Here is a 20,010-nt window from a genome sequence, read left to right on the forward strand (position 1 = left end):
CCTCTGTGCCAGTCTCCACTGGACCTTTTTGTTACAGCAGCCAAGCCTAACCCTTACTAAACACAGGGGAGAAGAGTGTGGCAGACATGAAAGCTTCCCAAGTTAGCACAATGGTCTTCTCCACTAGACCTTGATGACCTGCCACAGAGAATCACTGGACTGTCATCCAAGGGGCAACCTCAGAAGGAAGCAGTGCACTATATTGGTTAAGACCAAATTGGACAGGCCCAAGTTTGAATTTTGGCTAAAAATGCTTATTAGTTTTGTGCACTTTGGATACTTTTAATAACAGATTGAGTCTGTTTCCTCTTGTGTAAAAGGATAATAGTATTTAAAAGGCTATGTAAATATTCTATGAGGGAACATAGATCAAGGACTCAAAAATGTTTACTGTCGTTAATGTGATCAACTTACATTTGGTCCTGATTTTTCCTCTTGGAAAAGGAAGTTAATATTCTGAGTTTTCCACAAAGCCATAAATATTTAATATTCCCTAAATAAATTAAAAGATACTAAAGACTTCAACACACATATATTAATCAGTCTTGTGTCACTAAAATTAAATATCTGACACAGGTTACTCATGAGAAAGAGGTTTTATTAGGCTCACAGTTTTGGATGCTCAAGGTCCAAGATCAGGAAGCATGGGGAGGCAGGGACAGAGGCACACTGAGTTGGCCTCTGGTAAGGGCGTGGATGATGGCGAACCATGGCAGGAGCTTGTGTAGAGCAGGTGGTCACACCTCTCACTGCTGAGAGAGAGAGACTGTTGTCCCACAATCCCCTCTGAAGGCACACCTCCTTCAGAGGCCTTGGGACTTCCCACTAAGCCCCACCTCTTAAGGGTGCACCTCCCAACAGCAGCTCCCTGCTGACCAAGCCTTTAATCACAACCTTTGTGGAGACCAGCCATATTCAAACCCTAACAATACATAACATTTCTTAAGTATCTACTATGAGCCAGGGACTAGAAAGACAGAGATGCCCTGGTGGAAATCTGTTTTTTGCTTTGATCCTCAGAAAGCCTTTTTCGGGATCATAAGCCGGAATCCAGTTCACCTATCTAATGGAAATCCACCTTGATTAGAAAAGAAATTCTTTTATTTTGGTACTGTGGATTGAACCCAGAGCCTTGTGTACACTAGGCAAGCACTTCACCATTGAGCTACATTCCAACTCGGGTTTTTTTTTTTTTTAATATTTGTTTATTTTTTTAGTTGTAGATGGACACAATACTTTTATTTTATTTATCTATTCATTTTCATGTGGTGCTGAGGATCGAACCTAGGGCGTCACACGTGCTAGGAGGGCACTCTACCGCTGAGCCACTACGCCAGCCCCTATATTCCAACTCTTAAAAAAACAAAATTTATTTTGAGACAGGGTCTCACTAAGTTGCTCAGGATGAATTTGAACTGTGGTCCTCCCACCTCAGCCTCTGTGGGATTACAGATGTGTCCTACCACACCGAGCTCAAGTTTCTTAAAATCCAATCTTGACAGACACCTGGAAAAACATTCTGTGCCTCCTGTTGCTCCCTGACTCAGCAGAGCACTTGAGGATGTTTACAATTTGGACACAACATCCTTTTATTAAAGATATTAATGACGTAGATTGATTGTTGCACGACCCAGGCACTACACCGAGGACTTACCATGTGTTGTCTCATTCCATTCACACCTAACCACAGGCACCATGCCGCAGCTCAGTTTTCTCACCCGTAAAATGGGGATATTTTATTTTCCCCACATTTTTATTGGTGCATTATATTTGTACACACTGTTGTGATTTGTTGTTACATATCCATACATACACACGATATACAACATAACAACTTAAGTTGGCTAATAACACTCCCCAGCACTTCCCTGCTCAAAATGGGGACAATCTAAAAAAAAGCACGGGAACAGTGTCTAATATAAAGTTACTATTTACATGACTGCATGACCAATGTAATTCTGCAACCTGTACACTCAGAAAAATGAGAAATTATACCCCATCTGATTCAAATGTATGATATGTCAAGATCATTGCAATGTCATGTATAACTAATTAAAACAAATTTTAAAAAATTAAAGTTACCATTCAACTAACAGTAGCCATTAGCCCATCATCCCTGTTTTACAGATGGGAAAGTTGAAGTTCAAGGAGGTTAAGGAATTTGCCCAAGGCTACAACTCATGAATAAGGGTCTAATAAGGAAGTCAGGCTTCAGTGCCCAAGCTTGCCCCTGAGGATCTGCATTCAACCTCGAGCTGCTCTACAGCTCCCCTGTATGAGCCTCTCTGACTTTCCACCTAAGGGGTCACTCTGCTGATGGGAAGCTTCCCTTCCTGCTCCTCTGGGAAGGCTTCCTTGTGCCCCTTCCCCGTGACCTCTCTAGGCAGAGGCACATACCGCCACTCTGTGGCTCTCAGCCTACTCCACGGGCCTCTCCACTCCCACCTCACCAACTCACACCTGAGAATACACTATTCTCCAAACCTGAGAGCAATAGTGTCCCTGTCCCCTTTGGCTCTGCCAGGCCTGGTTGGCATGGAGCAGACCTGTGTCCCTGTCACCTTTGGCTCTGCCAGGCCTGGTTGGCATGGAGCAGACCTGTGTCCCTGTCACCTTTGGCTCCACCAGGCCTGGTTGGCATGGAGCAGACCTGTGTCCCTGTCCCCTTTGGCTCCTCCAGGCCTGGTTGGCATGGAGCAGACCTGTGTCCCTGTCACCTTTGGCTCCGCCAGGCCTGGTTGGCATGGAGCAGACCTCCATGAATGTTTGTTGGATTTGTTGGGAGCCAACTCCAGCGAGGAGTCAAGCCAAGAGTGGAGAACAATACCTGCTGGAAGGGACAGCCTGCCTGACAGTGTGTACTCCAGAGTGGACATGCTCATGCCCGCCTCTAGCCAGGGCCTCCTGACCATTTTGCCATAATTTCCAGTCCCTTGGCCCTGGCTCTTCCTTTGTCTCCTGCCTGTCCCCAAAGTTAGCCAGTGATGGGGGTTACCCCTAGGGCAGCCTGTACCATCCACAGCATGAGAACAGGCTTCGCACCTCCTTAATTCATTTATTCAACAAAGATTCACTGGGCACCACCAATAAGGCAGGCATAGGGCTGGGTCTTGGGTACAGAGTGGAGAGCGGACCACGCAGTCCCTGGTGTCATGAAGCTTACACTCCAGTGGAGCCAACAGTTAACTAACAAGGTATGTGATTATACAATGGCAATCTCCACAGAAAGGTAAACAATAGTCAATTATTAAGTCCAGTAGTCAGGGAAGGCCTCTCTGAGGAGGTGATATTGAAGACAAGGGTCTGAAGAACTTTCAAAGTGTAGGGAAGAGCATTCTGCGAAAAAGAGAACAGCATATGCAAAGTCCCGGAAATGGGAGTGAGATTGTTATGTTGAGGAAACGAAGGCAGGTTGGGCCAGAATCCAGGAGCAAGTTTGGGACTAAAGAAAAATGACCCAGACATAGCCAGTCTCAGCAACTCAGCAAGACCCTGCCTCAAAAAAAAAAAAAAAAATACAGGCTAGGGATATAGCTCAGTGGTAGAGTACCCTGGGTTCAATTAGCAGTACCCCCACCCCTCAAGAAAAATAATATAACAGGGTAACAGAAGAGGAGTTTGGACCAGGGGTAATACAATGTGATCTGCATATTCAGATTCTCTCTGGTTGCTGTTGAGAACTGTCAGACAAGGTAAGAGGGAAGGGAGGAGACCTTGTGGATTGGGACAGTGATCTGGGGGAGAAGTGATGTGGCCATGCCAGGGTGGTGGCAACAGGTCCAGACAGAAGTGGACAGACTCCAGAGACATTTAAGAATCTATTGGAGTTTTCTAGAAGAACTCAAAAACTCTATTGGCTGTCTACAACACCCCCACAGTGGGGCGGGGTGAGGGGGGAGTTGGGGCACCTGGAAAGCTTGGGAATAGGAAAAAAAAAAAAAGATCCCACTCCCCAGCCATGGGAACACGCCACCACTTTCCCACAATCTCTTGGGGGGAATGAACTTAAGGCCAACCCAGATGCTCAAAGTGCCGGGCCATTTCCACTTAATTTCCGTGGTGGTGATGCACTGTTTGGAGCTGGGTACCTGCAACATGGAAATGTGTTTCCTACAGCCCAGGTAGCAGTGAATGATGGGTTGGATGCTAAAAGATGGCCCTAGCATCCTGGGAGCAGCAGGAGAGCAAGGAGCGGGGGATGGAGAAGTAGAGGAGTGTTGAGGGAGGAGCTGGGGAGTCCTTCCCATCCTGAGTGTGCCCCTTGTGAGAAATCTAAGTCTGGTCTTTGCCTCTGTCACCTTCTCTGTTCCCCTCTCCCCACTTTTGGGAGCCTGTGGATCTGTCCTGCCTTCCCTCCATCCATCTTCCTCTAGCACATCCCCTGCCAGTGGCCCTCTCTCTGCAATGTCACCCCTCCTGGCTGAAGCACTTCTCAATGATTGCCACAGGACGGCGACTTCATCAAACTAGCTCTGCTTAGCGGTAAAAGAAGAACTTACCTCTTTCTCCCTCCTTGAGGAATTTCTCTTTTCAAAAGAGCTTTCTGGTCACTCAAATTGATCTCTGCCCCACTGCTCTGAAAGGGCCCTTTGCCCCATGGTTTCTGAAAACTCTATTGATGGAGTCTGCTCAATGCAGCCTCTGGGGAAGGTGGTTCCATCAAAGGCTGGGAGTGAGAGAATCTTACCCCGGGGTGCAGGGGACATCAAAATATTTAATAACCAGTATGACATGCGCACCAGTGCATTGCCAGCTCCAGGACCCCACAGTCTTGGGTCTATCAGGCATTCACCAGATCATGGTGGTCCTGGGGAAATGCCAGGTGGTGGGGGGCACTGGGAGGCACTCGTGGGAAGCAGGTGTTTACCAACAAGTTCAGAAGTGTTTCTGCACTTTATCAATTGATATGGCAATCCTGAAAGCAGGTTCAGTCTGCTGTTCCTCTGGGAAGGGTCTCTGGGCCATGTATTCCTTCTGTTAGAGGAAAATGGCCCAGGGCAGAGCTGGGGAATGGGAGCTGCCTCTAAGCAGAGCCAGCTGTGTGGAATCTGGGTGAACAGGCTCTCAGGCCCTTGACCCCCTGCGTGACCTTGAAGGGCCCAGATGCCTCTGAATGTTCTTCCTTCTGCCCCTCCTCACGGTTATTTTTGTTCAGTCTGACAGCCCTTGGCTGTGGCGGCAGTCTGGGCTCTCTGAGCCGGATGCAAACCAGGCGGCTCAGACGTCTGGTGCTGAATCCCAAGAGGATGCCTCTCTGGGTGCCATCACGTGGTCCCTCCACACTGTGTCCCCATGGGGAAAGACCACACACCCAGAAGCTGGGTTCTCTGTTCCTCAATCCTGACTCCTGCCTGGCAGTGAGGACACCCTGTCACAGAGCTTTGCCACTGCTCAGAAGCCCCCTGGCCTGGCTTTTTGAGCCAGATGTGAGCAGGGAACTCTTAGTCTCAAGGATGGTGGGTGTCTGCAGCTGGAGGGAAGTAGAGCAGGACCTGCTGGGCTTCCGTCGTCCAGGCTTGGTTGTAATAGAGAATGGGTTTGTCCTGTGGTTCACTGTGATGGGGTAGGCAGGGGCAGACAGGGTGCCCAAGAGACCTCTTAGTGGCCTCTGCTCAGTTACCATCTCCAGGAAATGAGACAGACAGTATGTTCCAGTTCCTTGGCCTAGGATGGTTACAGCCAGTCATTGTTCCTGACTAGGGTCTGACCTCTCCATAGAGGCAGCGAGCCTTGGACCATGGCAAGCTTCACGGTTCAAGCTTCCACCCCAGACCCATGGTTCATGAATTCTGGGCAGGAGAGGGGGCTGGGCACAGCTCTTAGGGTCTCATGAGGCACTATGACTCATCTGTGCAGGTGAGAAACGGGACGGAGCCTCTGAGATCAGAAGGGGTCCATGGGAGCCGAGTGGACAGGCTGGGCTGAGCGGTGAGGAGGAGAGAGCTTCTGATGGGTGAGGAAGGTGCTTTCACATAGAAGCCCATCCGGGAAGCAAAGCAGAAGAGGCTGCATCATTTTTAGAGCTTCTGAAATAAGAACCTTTCTTATGATCCTGGGAACCTGGGGGTGGGGGAGTAAGCTCAGAAAGCTCCGATTTCAGTGATTTCAGAGACCCAGGAGTGGTAGAGCACAGCACCTGCAGGCCTCCCAGCTGGCCCTGTGGGAGATGGACTGGAGACTGGCACAGCCACATAAGCTGCAGAGCCCACAGCACTAGGGGATCTTGGGGAGGAGGACTGCAGGAGGGGAACGGTGTGGCTGCTCCTGGCAGCCCTGCTGCTGGAGGCCATGGGAAGAGGGGCAGCTGGCCTCTCTGGGGGGCGGGCCCTCTGGGTGGAAGATGCCCCTCGACTGGGCAATAAATTCCTCCGTGCCGGCAGGATGGTACCAGTAGCCCTGCGAATGGGTGCGGTTCGGAGGGCTGGGATGGGGTAAGCAGGAGAGGAGGTGCTGGGGAGGACAGGGCCAGGCACACTTCCCAGGATGGCGAGCTGGTTGCTCAGGGCTGGCAGCCCTGGACAACTATGGAAGAAAGACCAGGGCCAAGCAGGGAAAGCCAGGGGGCCAGCAGGTGAGGGCGAAGGCTCCATCTCAGCCGCATAGCTGTTGAGGTGGGAGAGAAGGCGAATCCGGACAGGGTCTGCTCGGCTGCTGGGCCCTTCCAGGACCCCCAGGTACCTGATGACCTCAGTGAGGCACTCCCGAAAACCAATGCTCCTGAAGTCAACTGCCAGGGCTCGGGCATCAAAGAATCCTGAAAAGTGAGGCACCATGAGGGCATGCTGGGGTGGGGGGACAGGGAACCCAGGGTCAGACGGTGTTCTGAACATGCCCCTTCCATTCACTCCCTGGGTGACCTTGGGCATGTCCTCTCACCTCTCTGAGCCCCCATCTCCCCGTTGGTAAAGTGGGAATAAAAACCTCTACTTGGAGTCGGGAGCAGTGGTGCACGCCTGTAATCCCAGAGGCTCAGGAGGCTGAGGCAGGAGGATCTCAAGTTCAAAGCCAGCCTCAGCAAAAAACGAGCTGCTAAGCAACTCAGTGAGAGACCCTGTCTCTAAATAAAATTCAAAATACTACTTAGCTGGGGATGTGACCCAGTGGTTGAGTGCCCCTGGGTTCAATCCCTGGTATTCTCTCCCCGCCACACTCACACACACAAAAAAACAAAAAACAAAAAAACCTTTACTTGGGATGGTGAATTGTGAGGATCAAAAGAATTCAGTAAACTATGCAACATTACTAAATAGATTGCTTTCACCATAATTCATAGGTAATGCAAAAAAGAAACTCTGTGACCAAGTTTACTTAGTTAAGAAGACTGTGCCTGTACAGGTATACATTAACCTGTCTGCTAATGGGGGTAGATTCAGGGAGGGGAGGAGGTGACAGCAGCCATCAGAGCTTGGCAGCCCCTTGGAGGAGGCAACAGAGTGTAGCAGTGAAGCATGAAGTCTTTGGAAGCCAGGCTAGCTGGGTTCAGATCCAGACTCCGCTACTTAGCTGGCTGCCTGACTGGGCAAGTCTCATCTCTCCTGGCCTCAATCTCCTTAGCTCTAAGTGGGCAGACAATTGTTCTTGAAAGTGAAGTGAAATGATTCACAGAAAATGCTCCATAAACAAAAAGTTTGCTATCACTTATATTTCATGCTGCATTTGTTTGTCCCCCAGCTCAAAAGGTGGTCCAGCACTCAAGATCTGATCCTGACTCAGTAGCTGCAGCAGGCCAGGGGCCCTCTCTTTGGCCTGATGTCAATGAGGGTCAACCAGGTGGACTGTCCCTGCAGGCATTCAAACCCTCACTGTCTCTTCACACCTGCCACTCTCTCCATCACTTATGGGCAAAGACAGAACAGCTCTGGCCGGCACTGTCCTCATGACTGGCAGCAAATATCTGGGCCCTAGTTCATGGTTTAGGCTCCTCCAGAAGGACGGCTTGGCAGGAAGACTGTGTTTGGTGTGAGGCCAACTTTCAGATAAGACCTGGCTCTGCTGGATATTTAGCTATGTAACTCACAAATCCCTTTACCTGAGTGTTTTGTTTTGTATCTGCAGCACTGGAGATTGAACCCAGGGTCTTCTTGCACATGCTAGAGAAATGCTTTACCAGTGAGCTACAACCCTACCCCTTTTAAAAATGTTTAGTGAGACAGGATCTCACTAAATTGCCCAGGCTGGTCTCGAACTTATGATCCACCTGCCTCAACTCCCGAGTAGCTGGGATTACAGGTGTGTGTCACCACACCTGGCTTCACCTTGATGTGTTTGTTGCTCTTTTAAAATTAATATCCGCTGAATTCTTACTAAGTACTTCATTGTATTATTTAATATAATCCTCATAAACTCTATTGTTATCTTCATTTTGGAGATGAGGAAACTGAGGAAGAGAGAGGTTAAATCATTTTATGAGGTCATAAAGCTAGTAAGTAGAAGAGCCAGGATTCAAATCCAAAGCCTGTGTTCTCTCTAAACCACAATTCCCTGTTTTCCCATTATTCCTGAGCCAGAAAGTAGTGAGGACAATCCCACTCTCCTGGTTTTCGTGAAAAGCAAAAGCATTTTGAAAGCCATTGAATACTGCCCACATATTAGTCATAACTTTTTTTTTAAAAAAAAAACCAGGATAACAGGAGTTGTAATTTGAAACATCTCCACTGCTGAAAACTTAGTAACATAAATCTCCACTGTTAGCAATACATTCCTTTAACAGAAGTTCTCAAAAGCAAGGATCACCTGCATTAGGTTTACTGGACAGGCTTGTTAAACTTACAAATCCCTAAACTCCACTCCAGATCTACTGCCCCAGAATCTCAGTAAGGTGGCCCAGGAATCCCAGGTGTGGGAAGCTCCAGGTTGGGCTACTCAAAATGCAACTGTTGGTTGGTGCAGTGGCACATGCTTATAATCCCAACAACTTGGGAGACTGGGGCAGGAGATTCACAAGTGTGAGGCCAGCCTCAGCAACTTGGAGAGACCCTGTCTCAAAGTAAAATAAAAAGGAATGGGGATGTGGCTCAATGGCAGAGAACCCCTGGGTTCAATCCCCTGTACTACACACACACACATACACACACACACACACTCACACACACAACGAATAAATAAATATAAATAAAAGAAGAAGCAGCAGCAGCCACTGTCCCTGTCCTCTTCCAGGGTAGCAGGTTACCTTTGGGACTTAAGTCTTTGTGGCCAATGTTTTTCAAGTTTCCCAAATGTAAAAACACCAAACAGAGAAACTTCGGAACATATTTCTTTTTTGTCTGCAAGCCTTTTTAAAGCCACAATTCCATGATTTTTTTGTGGTGGACTAGTTTAGAATAACCAAATGAGTGACATTTATGTTCTACTACAATGCTGACACCTGCTGTGATCAGGGAGTATCCCCACAACACTGCCCAGGACATAACAGCAGGCCAGAAGTCTAGACCTACGGGAAGAGACACCAATGAATCCCCTGTGGCTAAGAATTTCAGGCAGGTCCCTCTCAGGGTTTACGAGGGTCACAGAGTGTGAGACCCCAGTAAGAATTAACTCCCTGAGGCTACTCCTTAGTGAGGCCCTGGGGGTAAGTTTGTTCCACTTACCACAGGGGAATAGTTTTTTACACAGAAGACAGATCCTCCAAGGTCTAAGACTGAAAAGAGCTGAGCTGAGGAAAGGGTTGGGAAAAACGGACACCGGAAGTGGGGAGGCAGATGTTAAGAGACAAATTTGGTGAATATTCAACTAGGTTTGCTTTAGCCCCTCTGGAGACTGTGAGCTCCAGGGGGGCAGAGACCCTGTCTACTTGGCTCATTGCATATCCCCATGGCCCAGCCTGAAAATATTTGTCCTGCAAATGATTCCCAAAAGAGAAGAGCATTGGTACCTGTCCCACCAGTGGCATGGAGCATTTTCAAGTGATCCACGGTCATCTGCAAGACCTCAGCTTTCTCCAGCTTGGAAGAACCCTGTAGGTACAGAAGGCAGGGAGATACGGCTCCAGCTGACTTCTGTCGCTCTCCTCCTCTGCCCATTATCATGTCTTGATTTTCTCAACTCTTCCTGGTTTTCCCACCGCTCGAATTTAGGATCCTGCTTTGGCCAAGATCTCCAATCTCACAGATGCTCTTTATTTCTCACCTCAGTCTTCCTGTCTGCAGCACCGCTCAGCTTCCTTTCTGAAACCTCTTCTCCCTGGACTGCAGCAACACCACTTCTGCTTTCTCCTTTCACTTTGCCTCTTGCTCTGCCTGTCCCTTAAATGGGCTTCCACCAGTGGGCACTGGCCTACTTCTCTTCCAGCTCTGCCTGCTCTCCTCCAGGATCTCATCCACCTCTGTGGATTCATCCCTCACCAGAATGCCACTCCGACATCCCAACCTGCCTCCCAGAGCAGCGCTCCTGGGAATACAAGATCAGCCTCAGCGTGCTCAAGCCCTAGCTCATCATCTTAGCCCCAGAGCACTTGCTCTTCCCCTGTTCTTTCTTGGGAAATGTCTTCTAAGCTCACAGACCATCTGGCCTCTCAGAGAAACCTCAGGGTCAGACACTCTACACGACATCTGAGGGCAGACACCAGGTCTAGTTCATGGCTGGTCCTGTAAAGGTTTCAGTGAACATATGTGGAATGACTAAAGGAAGGCAGATGACCTGCGACAGGTGCCTTTGAGCCTAGGGAAAGAATCTTTGAAGCTGTTGCTTCAACTGCCTGACTCCTCACTGTAGTCCCCCCCACCGAAACATGTTCGTGATATGGCATTCACCCCTGAGCAGCCTGCTCCACTTTCAAACAGCTCTGGAAATGTCAGGAGACAGTCACATAGTCCTGTGCTCCAACTCTACTCTGCTGCTTGCTATCTGGGTGATCTAGTCCAAGTTACTTCTTTCTCTGCTTCAATTTCCTTACTTGTGCAATGGGCAGAACAATTGTTACCCTTCAGGATCATTTTTAGGATTCCATTCAAATGGACGTAAAGCCACAATACCTGAGGCACCTCACCAAGTATGAATTTTCATCCCTTTGTCCCCTAGCCGGTGACAGATATTCAGACATGATCACAGCACCTCAGGCAGCTGCTACACTTCAAAAAGAGATACCATGGGAAACAAACCCTATCTGCCATCCACCCAGTATTTCCAGTGGCACAATCGACAATGTCACATACCTGTTTCTCAAAGGCAGTGGGGACTAAGCGCCGCAATTCAGAAAGGCTGCTGTTTATACGATCTCGACGCCGTTTCTCTATGATCTGAAAAGCAATGACAAGATGTAGGCACTTGTCATGGTTTCCAATGTACCTTGATAAATGCTGATTTATATCTTTTCTCACAATATTGTTGTGAGCAAGTTAATGTTTTACCTTTTTTTTTTTTTTTTTTTTTTCAGTGCTGGGAATTGAACTCAGGGGCTGTCACATGCAAAGCAAGTGCTCAACCACTGATCTACAACCCCAGTCATTTAAAGGATTTTTATTTTGAGACAGGGTCTTGCTACATTGACCAGGCTGACCTTGAACTTGAGCTCCTATTACCTCAGCCTACTGAGTAGCTGGGATTTCAGGGATGTGCTGAGGCATCTGGCAGAAGTAAAATTATTCTTGCTTTATGGAGAAGGAAACCAAGGCTCATAGAGGAACTATAATTTGCTTAAGGTCACAGAGCAATACAGTGCAGCTCAGATCTCTTACGTTGGTCTGTAGGAGTGATATGCAAAATGTTCAGTCACTGGTACTGCAGGACACCAACAAAATAGGAACACCAGCCACAACATTGAAGCCAGCCCGGGGGGCCCCTGTTGGGTCAGGGTTACCCCTTCAGTTGCTGGGTCAGAGGCAGTCTGAAGAGCCCTAGGTATTGTTCTCTCCAACTGTAAAGGGCTCATTCACACTATCTCCTCCCTCACAATCCTGGTAGCAGGCCAGGCGTGGTGGTGCCCATCTGTAATCCCAGTGGCTCAGGAGGCTCAGCAGAACCCTGAGCAAGACCCTGTCTCAAAATAAAATATAAAAAGGGCTGGGGATGTGGCTCAGAGGTTAAGTGACCCTTGGTTCAATTCCCAGTACCAAAAAAAAAAAAAAAAAAAAAAAAAAAATCCTAGTTGCAGAGTACTCATAGTAGGCAGAAATTGTGATGCCCTCCCACCCTCATATATATATATATATATATATATGGTATGAGCTGAAGGTAGAAGTGAGAGGCACAGCTGGTCTCTGCCAGACGCCAGGTCTCTGGATCCAGCATGCAAAGCACAGCTGCATCCTGGGATGGGGGACTGAATACGATGGACAGCAGCAAGCAGCCAGCCTCCAGATTCCCAGTAAGCAGGAAACTGCTTTCCCTCCTCAGCACTGAAAAGAATGGGAAGCTTCAGGGTCCAAAAAGGGACCGAGATAGGGTGGAGGAACAAAAATAAGAACAGCTGATTGTGTGTTGGGTATTGCTCTGCATTGCTCCAGAGAGCACTGCATTAATACACTTCACCTTCAAGCCAGTTCTTTGGAGGCAGGTATTGCCTTTATTTCGGTTATACCAATGAAAAAATGAGGCACAGAGAAAGTAAGTGACTTGCCCCAAATGTCCCGAATAGTTACTGGCAGCGTCAGGATTCAAACCCAGGCAGTTATCTTGGGGTGATGTTTCCGAACAGGTTTATGGACCAACAGATTCTGGATCAACCTTGACTGGGCCACTCCACGGCTGAGAAAGGCACTCACCCCTCTGCGTTTCTTCCTGGCTTGCATCTGCGAAGGGCTGGGAGAGGACAGCGGTCTGGCCATCTGGCTGAGGAGGAAGAGAAAGGCTGGTTTCTCAGAGCTCGGGGACCATCTTCCTGGCCTGGGCTGACCTGGGAGGCAGGGCCATTTTCAGGCACAGCCCCCACCCACGCGGCCACCGGCTCCCAGACCGGGAAGAGCCGCAGGGCAGGCGTGGGAGGGGGCGTCGGCTCCCCCTTTTTCCCTCAGGGCCCATTTCTCCGCCGGCCAAGTCCTCCCAAGAACTCTGAGCTTCCTGCCTCCGAGCCTCGCGGCGGCCGCTCAGACTTATCTGGACCCCGACCTGGTCGCCCCTGGTCCCTCTTCTCTTGCGGCCGTCGGGGAACCGCGAACTGTGGCGTGGCTGCTGGGTCCTGCAACCCGATCCCGGGGGCGGGCCGGCGGAGGGCACGGGCCGGCAGTGGCCGGGCTGGGGCCGGGGCCGGGCGGGTTGGGTTTCAGAGGGAGCCGCCGGGAAGGAGCGTGGAAAGAGCAGATGCCGCCGCTTCCCACGGGCCGGCGCGCCGGCCGCCCGCCCTCTGCCTGGCCCGCAGCTGCTGTCGCCTCCCACGCGGCGCGGCCGGGGGTTGGGGGGAAAGGGGGAGGCGGCATCTGGGTCACAGGCCCCTCTTGCCTGCTCCGGGACACTGTTCTGGGCCTCCCAGAAGGCTCTGTCCCCCTTAACCTCGGCTCCCTCCCACCTGGGACCTTCTTTTGCCGCCCTGGCTGGATTGGATGTTTGTTGATGGATGTTTGTTCCCATCCCGGGATTTCCCACTATAGAGAAGAGGCTCAGACCCAGGGGGTTTCCTGCCCAGACTTTTACCAAAATAATCTCCAACCCAGCAGCTGTCTTCTCAACAGGTTTCTCTCCAGAGGCTCTCTGAGAATGGAGAGGTTCTCTGGGAGGCACTGAGGTCTCTATTCTTGGGAGGCCCTATTAGGGCCCAAGGTCTGGGCTGGATTCCTGAGCTGGCCTCAGCCCTCCAGGTGCTCAGCTCCACAAACAACTTTAGACAATCCCCTGCCGTTTGGGGATGCCAAAGGTCACACAACTTAACAGGAACCCACGAGCTCGACTTCACCTTACACCTGCTCCTTGACCCCCTGGGTTTCCCATCTCCCAGAAAGCATACAGCTTTGAGGTCTGCAGGCAGACACCTGGTATTGTCTTTGATTCTTCCCCCATCCTCACCCCTATCTCACCAAGACCTGCCCATTCTATGTCTAAAATACATCTCATGTCTGTCCTCTTTATCTGGATGGCTCCTCTCAGGACCACACCCCTATCATTTCTCACAGGAGGACTCTAAGAGCCTCCTGTTGAGTCACTCTTTAACCCACACTTCTGGCAGAGTGATCATTTAAATGCAAATTTGATCTTGTCACTCTTCAGGTGGCCCAGCTGACCCTCCTCACCTCTTAGACCCAACTAACTCTTGCTCTGTGTACATGCTCCAGTCTGCGAATGTACTAACTCCTTTCTGCAGTTGTTCCCCTAGTCTAGAAATCTCCAGTCCACCCAGTCTCCCCACCCTAAGCTGCAACCCCTTTGCCTAGTAACTTCAACCATCTTTTATATTTCAAACATCACCTCTCTTAAGGGCCTTTTCTGACATCTACTCTCCTGCTAGATGTCCCTGCTCTATACTCTCCCAGCTTCCTGAATTCACAGCATTTATACCACTTTGTTGTTTTATATCTATATGGTTATTTGATTAATGTTTCTCTCTCCAGCAAAAACATAAGCTCCACAAGGCAACAGACCATGTCAGTTTCATTCACTATTGTAGCTTGAGTTCTTGGCAAGTGGTTGGAACTCTGCAGAGCTCATGGTAGAGCTTCTTCTCATCTTTGCATCACTGAAGAACAGAGATATGCATAAAAATCTATGTTTTAGACTTTTGTGGAATGCTAGCATATGTGGCTCACCAGAAGAGTTCCACCTATGTGACTATACTCTTGGGATTTGAGATTCGATCATTTTCATCAACACCTCAAAGACAGAAGACTGTAAGAGAAACTAGATAGCATTGGTCAGATCCTACTGCTATGCCCTGGCTTTGTTTGGCCACATCTGGAAAAGTATATCTCCCACCCAAACATCTGGCCAAGCAGAACTGGTAAGAGGCCTGGGGAGGCTCCTGGGAGGCAGGGCCCACTGAGCTAGGTCCAAGGCTCAGATGGCTAGATCCTGAGATCTGTAGGTCTGTAGGGCAACTTGTTTTCAAAGCTTCTCTGGTTCACTGGGGACAAGCCCCAAGAGCCAAGGTACACTAAGAAACACAGCCTTTGTTCCCCTTTGCTGGATAAAGCATCTCTGGGGGTATTGGGTTAGTCTTATGCACGTCACTGCCTCTCAGCCTGATCCCTCCTCAGGGACCATCTGTCAGAGGCTGACGCACCCATTCCAGGGCAAGGCAGGTCCGCTGTCCCTTTTTCCAGTCTTCTGGTCAGTTTTTCTCTGCAGCATGACCTGCCCTTTCCCTATATCTCAAAAGCAAACCTTGCTATACAGTTTTACTGATGCTACTACATGTATTTCTCTCCTTTGATCCTTAGGAAAGTGCCATTTCACAGATGAGGATGCTGGACCTCAGGGAGCTAAAACAGCTTGCCCAGCCCACACAGCTGCTAAGGAGCAAAGCCAGCATGGGAATCCATGTCTTCTGGCTCCCAATTCAGCATTGTTTCTCTCCTAAGCCCTACTTCCTGTCTGTCTGAATAGTCCTCCAGTCCCCTTATCCTTCAAACTCCCAGCCAATGCTCATTCCAGCCTGTGATCTTGCCCTGACAGTGGGAGGAGGGGTGGCAGCCTCTCCCCTGAGAGTCTGAAAATAAAAAAGATTTTCATGAACCCAGAGAGGATATGATGACCATCAAGATCTGCTCCATGGCCCTCTAGGAGGCCGCAGCCAGAATTCCACTGCAGTGTCTCTGGAGGCAGGGTCAGCTTTCCAGGTGGTCCAATTGCCAGTCCTGACCACTCTCAGCACTGATTCCCAGCAGAATCCTTGCAGATAACCCCACTCATTTTGCGTCAACCAAAGGAGAATCTCAACGTTCTCAAAAGTGAATTTTGGAAAGTACTGAGCCCATTTGTAAAATGAAAAAACTTAGAGATGGGAAAGGATCTTTCCCAAGTTACATAGCAAATGAGAGGAAAATCCAGAACTAGAGCCAGCTCTACTGTTTTTAATCCAGTGCTCTTGCTAATATACCCCAAATATTCATCATCCCATCATAACCAGTACTTTTTGTTCTAGATATCACTTCTATGTTTGTCTGTCTCATTTGTTGCATAAAAGCCCTCTGAGTTCATTATTATTTGGGCCGTTTCACTTTTAGAAGAAGTGATCATTTCGTAAGTGGGGTGACAGACACAGACTCAGTACTTCCAGGCTTTCCATTAGAGCATGCTGCTTCATGAGCATGCGCCCACCCCATTGTGACCCCTTAGAGAGCAGCATTTACTGGAAGTTACCTTGTTGTGCCTAAGCAAGAAGCTGTGTGCTTTACATACAAACAACCTCATCAAAGCTTCAACCTGTGAAGCAGTATTGGCACCCTGTTTTGAGAGAGAGAAAACTGAGGTTCAGAAAGGGTAGAGTCACTTGCACAAGTAAATGGTAAGGAGAGTCAAACTCAGGCTTATCTAACTTCAAAGGCCACCAGTCCTTAAATCACGTGGGAACAACCCACAGAGCCTGACATGTGACGGGGGCTTATTACATGTTTGCAGAAGGGTAGGGGAGAGGCTGTATACACTTTAGATCTAGAATATGTCCGGGAGCCAGGTTCAGCCAGAAGTTTGGTGGGTGATTCCCAAGGATGGGGCAGATACCCCAGCAACAATGGAACACACCCTATTTTTCCCTCTCATATCTCAGAGTGTGGGGGATTTGTGCCCTGCCACTGACCCTGGCAGGCTGGCTGCCCCAGCCCTGTGGCCCTTGTCACTGTTTATCTGGCTTTCTTTGTACATAAAGCTCTTCTTCCCTGAGAGTTCCCTGAGGGCATAGCCTGAGCAGGATACATCTGGGCCCCGATGCCCAGCCCAGGGTCTGGGCCACAGCAGGCATCGTTCAACAGTCCCTGAATTGAAGCATTTATGTCTGCTGGGGGGAGGGCCTTCTGGGGAGTGCTACAATGAGGCATCTATAAGTCAGTTTCTGCCAGATGTCCAGCTGCTTCCCTCCTCGGAGGGGTCTGCTCTTCTAAGAACAGGCTCTAAAATTGGGGTTTGGCTGAAATGACAAAATGCTGTGGAGGAAAAAAAACTGTACTGACCCTTTATGCCTTAGCTCCAATACACTACCTTCAAGAAGCCCTCACTGCCATCTTTGGTTGTGAGTGACCCCTCCCCATATAGGAATCCCTCTCTCTTTTCATTCTGTTCACAGTCTTTGTGTGACGTGGCAGTCACTGCCCAGGCTGCACACTCATGGAGAACAGAAGCCAGCTCTGATAAACCTAGATCTCTGTTATCAGTTTTGTGCCTCTGACCCATGAAGACCCAATGACACTGAATCTGAGACCCCTCCACCACCACCACCTGGTGTTGGGCCATTCTCCTGCTGGTAGGACAGGCTCAGAGAATTGTTTCTCTAAACAGCAATTTCTGCTAAGCAATTTGAAAAGGCTACTATGTTAAGCTCGGTGTGGTGGTATACTCCTGTAATCCCAGCAACTCAGGAGGATTCAGGAGGAGGATCACAAGTTTGATGGCCAGCCTCAGCCACCTAGTGAGACCTTCCTTCAAAATAAAAAATAAAAAGGGCTGGGAATGTAGCTCAGTGGTAGAGCACCTGCTTAGCATGTACCAGCCCTTGGTTCAATCCCCAGCACTGGTGGCGGGGGCGGAGGGGAAGGCTAATATTTTACATAGGAAATTATATGATACAAAATCTAAACCAAACACAAGATGTAAGAGGGATATCTAAAGTCCTATTGCCTATTATAAGCTATAAATAATTAGTAGTTGGTGGCGTTTCACTAGAATGTGTGTTAAGAGGGTACTAGGTCTCCAATCCAGGGTCCTTCACATGCTTGGCAAGCACTATACCACTGAGCTATACCCCCAGCCAGGATCTGTGATTGAGGCAGGCTCTCCTGGCTTCAGAAAGCTAGAGAGCTTTGAACTTATGAAATGCCTTTAGAAATACCCCTAGAACGAACTGACTCTCCTTCTGTTCTAGAGAGTCAGGATTGGATGAGCTAAGAGACCTGAGGTTGTTTTCCCTTTCCCACTCCCCTCCTCCTTTATTTTACTGAGAGGAAACAGGCTCAGACAGGGAAACCGATGGCTCAAGGATACATGGTGGTAGAGCACTTGCTTAGCATGTGTAGGGCCCTGAGTTCAATTCCCAGCACTAGAGTGGGGGGCTGTTGGGAGTGAGGGATAGGGGTGGAGGGGGAGAAAGAAAGAAGACTACATGGTGAGTTGGTGGCAGATGTGGGACTGGGATCCAGGCTGGCAGATTCCCAGTCAGTCCTGCAGTTCTTTCAGGGTGTGTGTCTGACACTAAGCATTTGGTGACCCAGGGACATTAGGCCCTCTACTAAGCATTAGGCCCTCTACTAAGCCCGTGACATACATTTTCTCATTTGATTTTCCCAATACTCTTATGAAGTTGGTTTTATTATTATATATATATATGCATATGTATATATATATGTGTATTTTATATATATGTGTGTATTTTATATATATATATGTGTGTGTATGTGTATTTTATATATATATATATATATATATATATATATATATATATTTCCCATTTTACAGATGAGGAAACTGAAGCTTAGATAATTCACAGAGCTGGGAGTTGCAGAACTATGTAAGTACAGTTTATTCTATAGGTTTGAAGCAAATCGGAATATTCATCAAGAGAACAATGATTTTGGCAACAGAGTGGTTTGGTAGAAAGAGCTCTGAAATTGGAGTCTAGGTCTTTGCAAGTTGGCTATTACTTTCTTCAAAATCCAATCCCTAATTCCAAAGTCCGATTTGCTCAAAGGAGGAGATATTTTCTTCCCCCTGAAACTTTTTGTGAACTACACGAAACTGCGCCCAATCTAGGGTAAGATTGGGGAAGTGTGATCATTCTGCACGTAAGCACATTCTGGACAGGGAGCGTGGTATCGATAGTCTGTGGGGGTTTCTTAAGGTCTTCAGGAAAACTCTGAACTGGTGACCTACCATGGGGCCTTTCAACAGAAAGACCACTACCAGCTGGCCATCGAGCCCCTGAGCTGGATTCTACCTCCATCCCAGCATCCTGAACCCATAAGTGGCCGAGAGCACCCAGGAGTACCAGGCTCTGGTGCAATCAATGGCACACGCCCCCTCACCTGGCTCACGCCTGCGGGCTGTCGCGCACACCTGCATCTCGGGCCAAGGGGTAACCAAGGACAGAGGCCATGCTCAGCAAGCCCGGCGGGGCGCTCTTGCTCGTCCTTAGGTCCCCCATCCTGATCCTTACCTCAGATCGCCTTCGCGGCCCACGTCGATGGGTCCGTCGGACTCGCAGTCGGAGCCGCTCGGCTCCCTGGGCCGCTTCATGGCGAGCGCAGGCTGCCAGGGGCTCCGGCCCACGCTCCGGCTCCGAATCCGCCGTCGGGCCCCGCCCCGGCCCGCCCCGGCCCCGCCCCGGAGCGCCAACACCGCCCTTTCCCAGGGCCCTTTCCTGCACCACAGCCCCCGGCGCCTCGGCGCCCCCTCGCCCCCGCGGTGACGCGCCACCGAGCCGTGGGAAGGCCCCGGGCGGTCACCGCCCCCACCGACCGCTGGGAGGTCCAGCTCCGCTCCGCCCCGCCGCGGCCGCCGCGCTCTGGGTGGCCTTGGGCAGGTGCCCTGGGAGGCCCTGCGGGAACGCTGAGGGTCCTCGGCTGTCCCTGGGTCGCCCAGGGCGCTGCCAGCCCTTGGAGGCGCGGCTGTGAGAAGCCCTAGCTTCTGCGAGGGCTGATCCTGCACCTTTCTACCTCCCACCCGCGCCAGGGGCAGACACGTTTGGTCTGGTGAGGTTGGGGCGGGGTGGTGACTGTGACCTGATCTTCCACGAGAATTCCCCAGCATCTCCTTCCATAGGATATCAAAGCAAGGGGAGTGTGTGTGTGTGTGTGTGTGTGTGTGTGTGTGTGTGTGAGAGAGAGAGAGAGAGAGAGAGAGAGAGAGAGAGAGAGAGAAAGGGGTGGGGGAGAGAACACACCATGGGTCGCACAGACCTGTGACAGGTTGGGGTCAGCCCCAAAAGGGATTGCTGAAGTGCCT

General features: G+C 49.7%; 1 protein-coding gene across 1 annotated transcript; it reads right to left on the reverse strand.

Moving 5' to 3' along the window:
* Nucleotides 1–770: 770 nt before the first annotated feature.
* On the reverse strand, nt 771–19,325 carry Heyl (hes related family bHLH transcription factor with YRPW motif like). The gene is made up of 5 exons (XM_026393435.2): nt 19,223–19,325; nt 12,699–12,765; nt 11,151–11,234; nt 9,872–9,953; nt 771–6,754 (listed from the first exon to the last, which is right to left on the reverse strand). The coding sequence occupies exons 1-5, from the start codon at nt 19,300–19,302 to the stop codon at nt 6,081–6,083; spliced, it is 987 nt and encodes a 328-aa protein (XP_026249220.2). The 5' UTR covers nt 19,303–19,325; the 3' UTR covers nt 771–6,080.
* Between the last annotated feature and the right edge of the window lie 685 nt (nt 19,326–20,010).

The sequence above is a fragment of the Urocitellus parryii genome, chromosome 11, assembly GCF_045843805.1.
Source record: "Urocitellus parryii isolate mUroPar1 chromosome 11, mUroPar1.hap1, whole genome shotgun sequence".
NCBI classification, from domain to species: Eukaryota; Metazoa; Chordata; class Mammalia; order Rodentia; family Sciuridae; genus Urocitellus; species Urocitellus parryii.